The sequence below is a fragment of the Propithecus coquereli genome, unplaced genomic scaffold (genome assembly GCF_000956105.1).
Source record: "Propithecus coquereli isolate 6110/MARCELLA unplaced genomic scaffold, Pcoq_1.0 Scaffold223, whole genome shotgun sequence".
In the NCBI taxonomy this organism is placed as follows: Eukaryota; Metazoa; Chordata; class Mammalia; order Primates; family Indriidae; genus Propithecus; species Propithecus coquereli.
In genome coordinates, this window is record NW_012147523.1 from 4,977,906 (window position 1) to 4,988,602 (window position 10,697).

General features: G+C 43.5%; 2 protein-coding genes across 2 annotated transcripts in view; one reads left to right on the plus strand and one right to left on the minus strand.

The window, feature by feature from the left end:
• LOC105810897 (ATP-binding cassette sub-family A member 3-like) overlaps positions 1-5,587 on the minus strand; it is a 66,352-nt gene extending 60,765 nt beyond the window's left edge. Inside the window, exon 1 of the mRNA XM_012644944.1 lies at positions 5,407-5,587. Coding sequence (XP_012500398.1) covers positions 5,407-5,587 — 181 coding nt within the window. The remainder of the gene's footprint in view (positions 1-5,406) is intronic.
• The window catches only part of CRYM (crystallin, mu), an 18,709-nt gene continuing 13,560 nt past the window's right edge, over positions 5,549-10,697 (plus strand). The window contains exons 1-3 of the mRNA XM_012645024.1: positions 5,549-5,821; positions 6,302-6,455; positions 8,310-8,372. Coding sequence (XP_012500478.1) covers positions 5,652-5,821; positions 6,302-6,455; positions 8,310-8,372 — 387 coding nt within the window. The 5' untranslated portion in view covers positions 5,549-5,651. The remainder of the gene's footprint in view (positions 5,822-6,301; positions 6,456-8,309; positions 8,373-10,697) is intronic.

The window sequence follows — 10,697 nt, forward strand, 5'->3', positions numbered from 1 at the left end:
TGAAAAATTCACAGATAACATTGTACTCAATAGTGAAAGACTGAAAGATATCTTCCTAAAATCCGAAACAAGATAAGGGTGTCTAGTCTCACTTCTATTCAATATTGTACTGGAAGTCCTAGTCAGAACGATTAGAGAAAAAAAACAATAAAGTCCCCCAAATTGTAATGGAAGAAGCAAAACTATCTCTATTGCAGATGACAAAATCTTACATATAGAAAATCCTAAAGAACCCACAAAGGAGCCACAAGAGCTAATAAATTTAGCAAAGTTTCAGGAAATAAGGTCAACAAATAAAAATTAGTTATATTTCTAATCACTAGTAATGAACAATCTTTAAAGAAAATTAGGAAAATAATTCCATTTACGGTAGCATCAAAAAGAGTAAAAGACCTTAGGAATAAATTTAACTATGGAGCTACAATACTTCTACACTAAAAAATATAAAACACTATTTAAAAGAAAGTAAAGAAGAACTAAATAAATGTAAAGGCATCCCATGTGCACAGACTGAAAGACCTAATATTGTTAAGATAGCAATAGTCCCCAAGTTGATCTACAGAGTTAAGCAATCCCCTTCCTTTTTTTGCAGAAATGGATACACTGATCCTAAAATTCATGTGGAATTATAAGGAACACTGAATAACCAAACAATCTTGAAAAAGAAGGGAAATTTGGAGGTCTCACTTCCCAATCTCAACACTTTCTACAAAGTGACAGTAATCAAAACAATATGGTACTGATATAAGCACAGACATATAAATCAATAGAATAGAATTGAGAGTCCAGAAATAAACTCATACAGCTATGACCAGTTGACTTTTGACAAGGGTGCCATGCTCATTCAATTAGAAAAGAATAGTGTTTTAAACAACTAAATAGCCACATGCAAAAGAATGAAGTTGGACTCCTACCTCACACCATATACAAAAATTAACTCGAAATGAATCAATGATCCAAATGTAACAGCTAAAACAAACTTAGAAGAAAACATGAGTAAATCTTCATGATCTGAATTTAGTAACACATTCTTAGATATAAAACCAAAAGAAAATTTAGATAACATGGGCTTCAAAATGAAAAAACTTTTTAGCATCAAGTACACTATCAAGAAAATGAAAATATAACCTATAGAATGGAATAAAGTTTTGGCAAATATCTGATAAGCATTTCATATCCTGAGTAGATAAAGCACTCTTACAACTCAACAACAAAATGGCAACACAATTAAATAATGGGCAAAAGAATCTAAATAGATATTTCTCCGAAGAAATTACACAAATGGCCAATAAGCACATGAAAAGACGCTCAACATCACTAGTTATTAGGGAAATGCAAATTAAAAACACAATGCGATACTATTTTGCATCCTACTAAGATGGCTCTAATAAAACAAAACAAAATATTTTTTGTTGTTTGAAAATAGCAGTTAGCAAGACTGTGGAAAACCAGAAACCTCATATACTGATAATGTGAATGTAAAATTGTGCAGCCCACACAGAAACATTTTGGCAGTTCCTCAAAAAGTTAAACATAGAATTATTATATGACCCTCCAATTCTACTCCTAGTTATATACCCAAGAGAGCAGAAAACATATGTCCATACAAAAACATGTACACAAATGATCATTGTATCATTATTCATAATAGCTAAAAAGTAGAAACTCAAAAGTTCAACAACTGATGAATAGATAAACAAAATATAATATATCCACACAGGTGAATGTTATTTGGCTTTATAAAGGAATGAGGTACTGGTATATGCTACAATAAGCAGGCACCTTGAAAACATCATGCTAAGTAAAAAAGCCAGACACAAAAGGACATATATTACACGATTCTATTTACATGAAATGTCCAGAACTCACAAATACATGGACACAAAAAGCGGTTGCCAAGGGCAGAGGGGAGAGAGCAATGGAGAGTGACTGCTAATGAGCACAGGGTTGGAGGGTGATGAAAAAGTTCTGGAATTAGGTAATGGTGGTGGCTGCACAACACTGTGAATACAGTAAAAGCCACTGAATTGTACACTTCAGTGGGGTAAAAACGGTGAAATTTATGTTATTTGAATTTCTCGATTTTTTGCAAAAGAAAAACTCTACGAATGGATAAATGTTATTGCTACACTACTGATGAGACAAGTCAAGTCACGTGCCTCAAACCAGATTAGAACCAAAATTGACTGCACCTCCCAAACTCTCCTATTTAAGCACTAAACTACAAAAAAAAAAAAAAAGAAGTTAAAATTCAACCCTAAGTCTCTACTGGGTGGGGTTCTGTGTTTTTGTTTGGAGGGGTGCAGGGCAGGAGGAGGAAAGGCCAGGCCGGGAGGGCCGGGACACTCACCGCTTCGTCCTCGCGACCGCCACCGCCTCCGCCGCTCAGGGCGCGCGTCCAGCCCGGCGCGGCGCCTCCCAGCGCCCCGCAACCGCCCCCACGCCGCGCAGCCGCCCGCGGGCGGGGTTGCGGCCTCGGCCTCAGCCTCACGCGGACCCCGCGGAGGCGCGGCCCGGGAGCCGGGGTGGCGTGGGAAGTGGAGAACCGGGGGCCGGCAAGGTGGGGGGAGTGAGGGCGACCCTCGAGCACCGCCCCCTGTCCCCTGTACCTCCCGGACCCCCTCTACCCCCACCGAACGTGCGCCCACCAGCACCAGCTCACCCTTCTCAGGCTTCCCAAATATTTCACCCCTTGCTCCTCCCCCGCCCGCCGCACCGTCCCCCACCTCCGGAATGGCAGAGGCTGGGAGTAAGGACAGCGAGATGCTGGAGATGCTCGCCTTGACCGCAGCATTTAAGGGGAAGCCAACTCAGCAGCCAAGATAAATACTTTAATACAATTTTTTTTAATTTTTAAAATAAAATTTAAATATAAAAGTACATGAGGAGCTATATTGGAGTCTAAAGCAAAAGGAAAAAAGAAATCTGTAATCCTGACTCTGTAGTTAAATTTTTTATATTCTGTTCGTTGAGGATTTTTTGCGTTAATTTTCATTATTTTAAAATATTGCTTTGAAATGTTTTAATATTTTTCTTGGGTACTGAATATGTCCCATAACTTTTGTGTGGTAAGTGTGTACCTCAGTCACCTACTTGCCTCACCGTGGTGACAGCTCCGCCTTGCGGTCACCTTCAGTGTGCTGGAGGCAGAAGTCTAGGGAGGTGCAAGGGACCACCTCCTCCCCGGGGGCTGTTAGGGGTTATTAGGAACTTCTGGTGGCTCAGGCACAGGGTTTCAAGGGAAAGCAGGGAAAGGGGAGTTACTCCAGCTTCCTAGATACTGGCCCCACATTACTGGTAAGTTTATTAATATTCTTTCTAAGTCATTACTACTAATAGTAATTTAATTATTTTAATAATAATGAAATAAGAAACCTCAATAATACCAACTAATATTAATTAATGTACTACTTATTAATAGTACTTATTATTGGAGCCTTAGGACAGTTCTCTGGTCTCAACAACACTGATTCAACCAAGATCAACTTTCTCAGTGCTATTTTACTGAGGACCTGGGTGATGTTAACCAAAGCTTTATAAGCAAGATGATTTGAGGTGATTTACAGACTTGTCGTGTTTCTACAAGATTCACTGGAAGAAAATACTGGAGCTTTCTATTTAAACAGGGCTGAATTCCTTAATTTAGATGGAAGCAAATAAATATCTGTCTTTTCTATTTCATATCTCTCTTTTAGAGAGATATTGCCTTTTTCGCCTCAAGAACAGTAGCCAAACTGTTGATTTTCTTTATTTCCCCTGTGTTTTTTAAGCCCCAAAACTGTTATGTAATAATTATAATAACACAAATAATGGTTCATAAACATTTCTGTAACCCCAGCAACCCTGGGCATAAATTTCTAGGGGTAGCGAACGGAAGAAACAGAATTATGTGATTGAAATCAACTTTTCCCAACCACCAATGTCTTCCTTCTTTTTTGATAATATGTATTTATTATGTGGCTACTCTGTACCAAGCACTGTGCTAAATGCATTACATAGAATTTCTTATTTCATTGGTACATATTTTGACATTTGTTCATCCACTGTCTTTTATGATTTTGTGACCATTTCCTAAATTCCAACCAAAATACCAGCAGAGCACAACTTAAGCACTCCCCACCTCTTGAGCCATCCTCCCAGGCTCCACTCTTGCTCATGTTTCAGCCTACACATTGGCATGAGACCCATCTTTTCAAATGTTTAATCTCTTTGAGAATGTAATTTACTTCCTAAGAATCACCGTTCTTAGCCTCCTGACGCCAAGATCCATTCCCCATTTTATCTCCTGATGCTCCCAGACACCAGCCTCTTGTCCCAGTCCAACTTATCCGGCAATTCACTGTTCCCAAGAACCGGACAACATTCCTTCCACCCTAGGGCTTCACCTGACCTGAAATGTCCTCTACCTCCCCTTCTGCCAGCATAGCTTAATGTTAGGAGTACAGCTGTGGAGTCTGACTCCAAGGGAAAAGCTCACCTCCTCTGCTCACTTGCTTAGTGACCTCTGACTAAATCCCTTCTCCTCTCAGAGCCTCAGATGGACAGTAGCTACTATAATAACAATACTTCTCTACCTAAGAGGTTGTCCTGTAATTAAATGAGATATTGTCCATAAAGTGCATGGTGCAGTTCCTGGCACATAATAAAGATTAATAACCTGGTGTTGTTATCAATGTTGTCATTACTATTACTATTTCAGATCTTGGTTTCATGAAACCCTTCTCTAACCACTCCAGGTCAAAATAATCTCTTTCCCCTCCCCCGCCCCCTTTCTCTTCTCTTTTTTCTTTCAATTACAGAAAGCACTTACTTTTCCTATCCCTGATTTGGCACAGGATGTACTACCTTAAGCCTTCCACTGTTACCTTCCTGTGGGTACAATGTCTTATTTCCCCAACTCAAGTAAAAGCTCCTTGAAGAAAAGACCCTGCATCTTGGCTTTTTGTGTGATGGAAGCCATTAATTACACCTTGCCCTGGGAACTCCCCCCCTTTTAAAGGTGAAGGTTAGTTAGGTTAGTTAGCCTGTGAGAAAACTGTGCACTTAAAGCAATCAACAGCCGGGGATCTAGCGGTGGGGGTGGGAGGCAGAGTAGGGTAAGAGACTCGAGATGGGGGCAGATTAAAAAGAAAAAAATTTTTTTAATAATCCTCTGTCTGCTTTCATCTATTTCCGAGCAGTAGGCAATAATTTAAGAAATAAAGAAGCCCCATCATCATCTACCCCATCTCCCCTGTCTCTTATTTCCCAGGCTGGGCGACCGAGAGACAGTAGCAAATTGCGGAGTTGGTGGGGAGGAGGGGACATAGCGCGACAAAGCCCTCTACCAACGCGTCTTGCCAAGGAATGTGGCCACAGCTGATTACAGGACTTGAGAAAGTGGACCCAAGAATACTAAGTCCCAGCCTGTCGCCTCGACGCCAATCGTGGGCAATCCACCGCTGGAGGGGACCCATCCCGCCCACCCTTGGGAGTTGGGATGGGCGAAGGAGGAGAAGACAGGCCTGGGGGGCGGGGCGGCGTTGCTCCGCCCCCGGAGCCAGGGCGGTGACCGGCAGGTGGCACCGCAGCGCGGCGGGGCGCTCATATAGGGCGCAGCCGGCGGAACCGCGGTCGCGGTGTCGGACCGAGCTTAGCGGGCAGGCGGCGAGATGAGCCGGGCGCCCGCGTTCCTGAGCGCGGCCGAGGTGCAGGACCACCTGGGCAGCTCCAGCCTCCTCATCCCGCCTCTGGAGACCGCCCTGGCCAACTTCTCCAGCGGCCCCGACGGAGGGGTCACGCAGCCCGTGCGCACCGTGGTGCCGGTGGCCAAACACAGGGGGTGAGTGAGACAGGCCGAGGCCAGGGGCAGGAGACGCTGGAAAGGAGGAGGAGGAGGGGAGCACGAAGGGAAGCGGTGGGCGAAGGGAGGAGACGGCTTGCTTAATCATTGCTAATAACAGCTGCCACTTAATATGCGCTACCCACTGTGTGCTAAGCAGGCGCTTTACAGGTGTAACAGACACGCTGTCCACTTAGGTAGGTATTGACGCCGCCATTTTACTAGTGGAGAACTGAGACTTGCAAAGGTTAAGTGACTTAGCCAAGCTTACACCGCTAGTAAGTGACAGAGCTGGGATGGTTTTTGATCCGGAGCCAGGCTCTTGAACATACTATGCATGCTGTCTGCGGAAAGGGCAGAGGAACAGGAAAGGGCCGGTGGGGCAGAGATGCGGGAAAGGGAAAGGAAGGTATAAGGGGCTTTATAGGAGACCCCAGCGTTGATTGGAAGGGGTTGAAGCTGCTCCCTCTCTCCTTGTAGCTTCCTAGGGGTCATGCCCGCCTACAGTGCAGCAGAGGATGCCCTGACCACCAAGTTGGTCACCTTCTACGAGGGCCACAGCACCATCTCCACCATCCCCTCCCACCAGGCTACTGTGCTGCTCTTTGAGCCAAGCAATGGCACCCTGCTGGCGGTGAGCATCTCTCTATCATGGGGTGGAGTGGGACCCTTGGGTCCAGAGCTAGACTCAGAAGTTAGTTCTGCAGGAGCAGGGGGAGTTTTGATTGTGACCACATGTGCCCTACAAGTGGCTGGATACCAGGGACAGTGAGGGTTATCTGTGACCATGTATCTGTTTCTAGGACTGCCTGAGGATGCATAAAGTACAGACAGCACCAGCACGTACTGCTGCTTCAAGCATGGATATGTCATTCTTGTATATGTCCTGGTTGTATCTCAGTTACCCCATACACAGCTTGAACGAAACCAGTGCCAAGGAAGCAGTTATCTACTGAATCTTTGTCAATATGGAAAACAAAGGGTGTTCTGTGATCCCTGGGAGTCTTTTCTGAGGGGTACAAAATGACCTGTTTTAATCTAAACATAGTATCAAAAAGTAGCAGTAGCTCACATTTACTGAGCACTTTTTGTGTGTGGGGTACTGTTCTAAACACGTCATATGTATTAACCCTCTTAATACTTTAAGCCACTCTGTGAGGTGGGTAAATTATTCCTGCCACTTTACAGATGAGGAAACTGAGTCATAAGCAACTATGCCGAACTTATCCAAGTTTATGTAGCTAGTAAGTAACACAGCTGAACTTCAAAGCTGCTCAGTTTAAGTCCACGATCTATGCTCCCTTAAGACAACACTTCACTGCCCTTTTAACTGCTACTTATTGGGCACCTATTATGTGCCAAGCAGGAGATACTGATCACATTCAATTCTGACAAATTCCTCTGTGGGAGTTTTTATTACCTCCCCTTCCCCGCAACTTCTGTCAAGGTCCCTGAGGCTCAGATTAGTAGAGCCACTTTGCTTGAGGTCACACAAAGACCCAGGAATCACTCCTAGGTTTGTCTGACTGTAGGATTTATACTCTTAACTCTTGCACTCTGTGTGCTCCAACAAGCTGGCTCCTAGACTATCCTTCCTTCCCCCCGAACATCTGGCTCATCAAGGAATATTGCTGTTCATTACTCGTCTGAGAAAAGCATCTAGCTCTTCCCAATGTATAGTCGTCCAATGAGGATGGCATCCTTACTACCCACCAACAGTGGTTCCCTGGGAAAGTAGGACCTGGGGCTTTGAAACTAGATGACAGCCGAATCTGCCCAGTAGCTAGGGGATTCAGTGCCTCATCTGTAAAGTGAGAATAATGATGCCTGCCTTTGAGGGTGAGCTGAGACGAATAACTTATAAATGGAGAACAGTGCAAAGGGTGGTTATTAGTATTAGCCAGGCACCATTCTCAACCCTCACTGTGCACCAGAATCACCTGGGGAACTTTCAAAAACAAGGCTGTCTGTGTCGCACCCATAGAGACTCAGGTTTAGTTAATCTAAGAGTGGTATCTGGGCATCTGTCTCTTCACAAAGCTCCCCACGTGTGCGGCAGTTCAGAACCACTGAGGCAGAGTTTCATGGCCCCTGTTCCAGATGTCAAATGACAATCTTGTCTCTTGAGTTCCTTCTTAATTTGGTGTTTTGAGAATCCCAGAGCAAGAAAAGAAAATAGGCAATTCTTGCAGGTTCGTGATGTGCTAGATGTTTCCAGATGTGCCAAAGCATTCAATCCTCACAATAACTCTCTGAATCATTGGCATTATTTTTATTTTTACTGGTGAGGAAACCAGTGCTTATAGATTAAAATGTTTGTTCAAAGTTGTATTTCTTGTAAGTGGGGGAATTGGATCCAGTTCTGACACCAAGCCCATGCTCTCTGTAGGATACTATAACACTTCCTAGGCTACTCTTTTAGAACTGTTTCTCTGTTTAAGTAGTGGATAAGGGTGCTCCTTGCTCACTGTCTCTCCTTACCCCCAAGGTCATGGATGGAAATGTCATAACTGCAAAGAGAACAGCCGCAGTATCTGCCATTGCCACCAAGGTAAGATTATGTCTGGCTGTGCTATTAAGGTGAGCTGGTGGGTAGGGTTAGGTGTCTCAATCTTGAGAGACCAAGGGTGAAGTGAGGAACTTATTTTGATCTTCCAGTGGACATGGCTGGAACTCCATATGCCAAATGAGATATCAGGTGAGCCCAGTAATTCACAAAATTATTAGCTACCATTTATTGTGCATGACCAGATTCCAAGTACCTTACATACATAATTCTTGATCTTCCCATCAACCTTGCAAAGTCGATATGATTGTCTCCATTAGGAATTGTGGCCCAGAGAGGTTATATGAGTTGCCCAGGATCACACAGCCAACAAGTGGTGGAGTAAGAATTTAAAACTTGATCTCTCCGACCTCCAGGACTGCTTTCTTATCCCTGTACTGCCTGTACCACACTGCTCCTGGTAAGACAGTATGGTTGCCACACAGGCCAGAGCTAGTACTACTGCACAAGAGGTAGAGAGAGGGTGAGCTGAAAAGATCTAAGCCAGATTTGTGTACTCATTAAATTAGTATTGCCGAGCTCCTCTCATGTGCTCAGCACTGTTCTAAATGTTGGATACAGCAGTGAACAAAACAGAGTGGCGCACAGAAGTGAAACATAGTATGATTTGCTAAAAAAAAAAAAAAAAAAAAAGGGGTACACAATGACCTGTTTTAACATCTAAACATAGTATCAAAAAGTAGCAGTAGCTCACATTTACTGAGCAATTTTTGTATGGGGGGAGATGTTGCCTTTTTCGCCTCAAGAACAGTAGCCAAACTGTTGATTTTCTTTATTTCCCCTGTGTTTTTTAAGCCCCAAAACTGTTATGTAATAATTATAATAACACAAATAATGGTTCATAAACATTTCTGTAACCCCAGCAACCCTGGGCATAAATTTCTAGGGGTAGCGAACGGAAGAAACAGAATTATGTGATTGAAATCAACTTTTCCCAACCACCAATGTCTTCCTTCTTTTTTGATAATATGTATTTATTATGTGGCTACTCTGTACCAAGCACTGTGCTAAATGCATTACATAGAATTTCTTATTTCATTGGTACATATTTTGACATTTGTTCATCCACTGTCTTTTATGATTTTGTGACCATTTCCTAAATTCCAACCAAAATACCAGCAGAGCACAACTTAAGCACTCCCCACCTCTTGAGCCATCCTCCCAGGCTCCACTCTTGCTCATGTTTCAGCCTACACATTGGCATGAGACCCATCTTTTCAAATGTTTAATCTCTTTGAGAATGTAATTTACTTCCTAAGAATCACCGTTCTTAGCCTCCTGACGCCAAGATCCATTCCCCATTTTATCTCCTGATGCTCCCAGACACCAGCCTCTTGTCCCAGTCCAACTTATCCGGCAATTCACTGTTCCCAAGAACCGGACAACATTCCTTCCACCCTAGGGCTTCACCTGACCTGAAATGTCCTCTACCTCCCCTTCTGCCAGCATAGCTTAATGTTAGGAGTACAGCTGTGGAGTCTGACTCCAAGGGAAAAGCTCACCTCCTCTGCTCACTTGCTTAGTGACCTCTGACTAAATCCCTTCTCCTCTCAGAGCCTCAGATGGACAGTAGCTACTATAATAACAATACTTCTCTACCTAAGAGGTTGTCCTGTAATTAAATGAGATATTGTCCATAAAGTGCATGGTGCAGTTCCTGGCACATAATAAAGATTAATAACCTGGTGTTGTTATCAATGTTGTCATTACTATTACTATTTCAGACCTTGGTTTCATGAAACCCTTCTCTAACCACTCCAGGTCAAAATAATCTCTTTCCCCTCCCCCGCCCCCTTTCTCTTCTCTTTTTTCTTTCAATTACAGAAAGCACTTACTTTTCCTATCCCTGATTTGGCACAGGATGTACTACCTTAAGCCTTCCACTGTTACCTTCCTGTGGGTACAATGTCTTATTTCCCCAACTCAAGTAAAAGCTCCTTGAAGAAAAGACCCTGCATCTTGGCTTTTTGTGTGATGGAAGCCATTAATTACACCTTGCCCTGGGAACTCCCCCCCTTTTAAAGGTGAAGGTTAGTTAGGTTAGTTAGCCTGTGAGAAAACTGTGCACTTAAAGCAATCAACAGCCGGGGATCTAGCGGTGGGGGTGGGAGGCAGAGTAGGGTAAGAGACTCGAGATGGGGGCAGATTAAAAAGAAAAAAAATTTTTAATAATCCTCTGTCTGCTTTCATCTATTTCCGAGCAGTAGGCAATAATTTAAGAAATAAAGAAGCCCCATCATCATCTACCCCATCTCCCCTGTCTCTTATTTCCCAGGCTGGGCGACCGAGAGACAGTAGCAAATTGCGGAG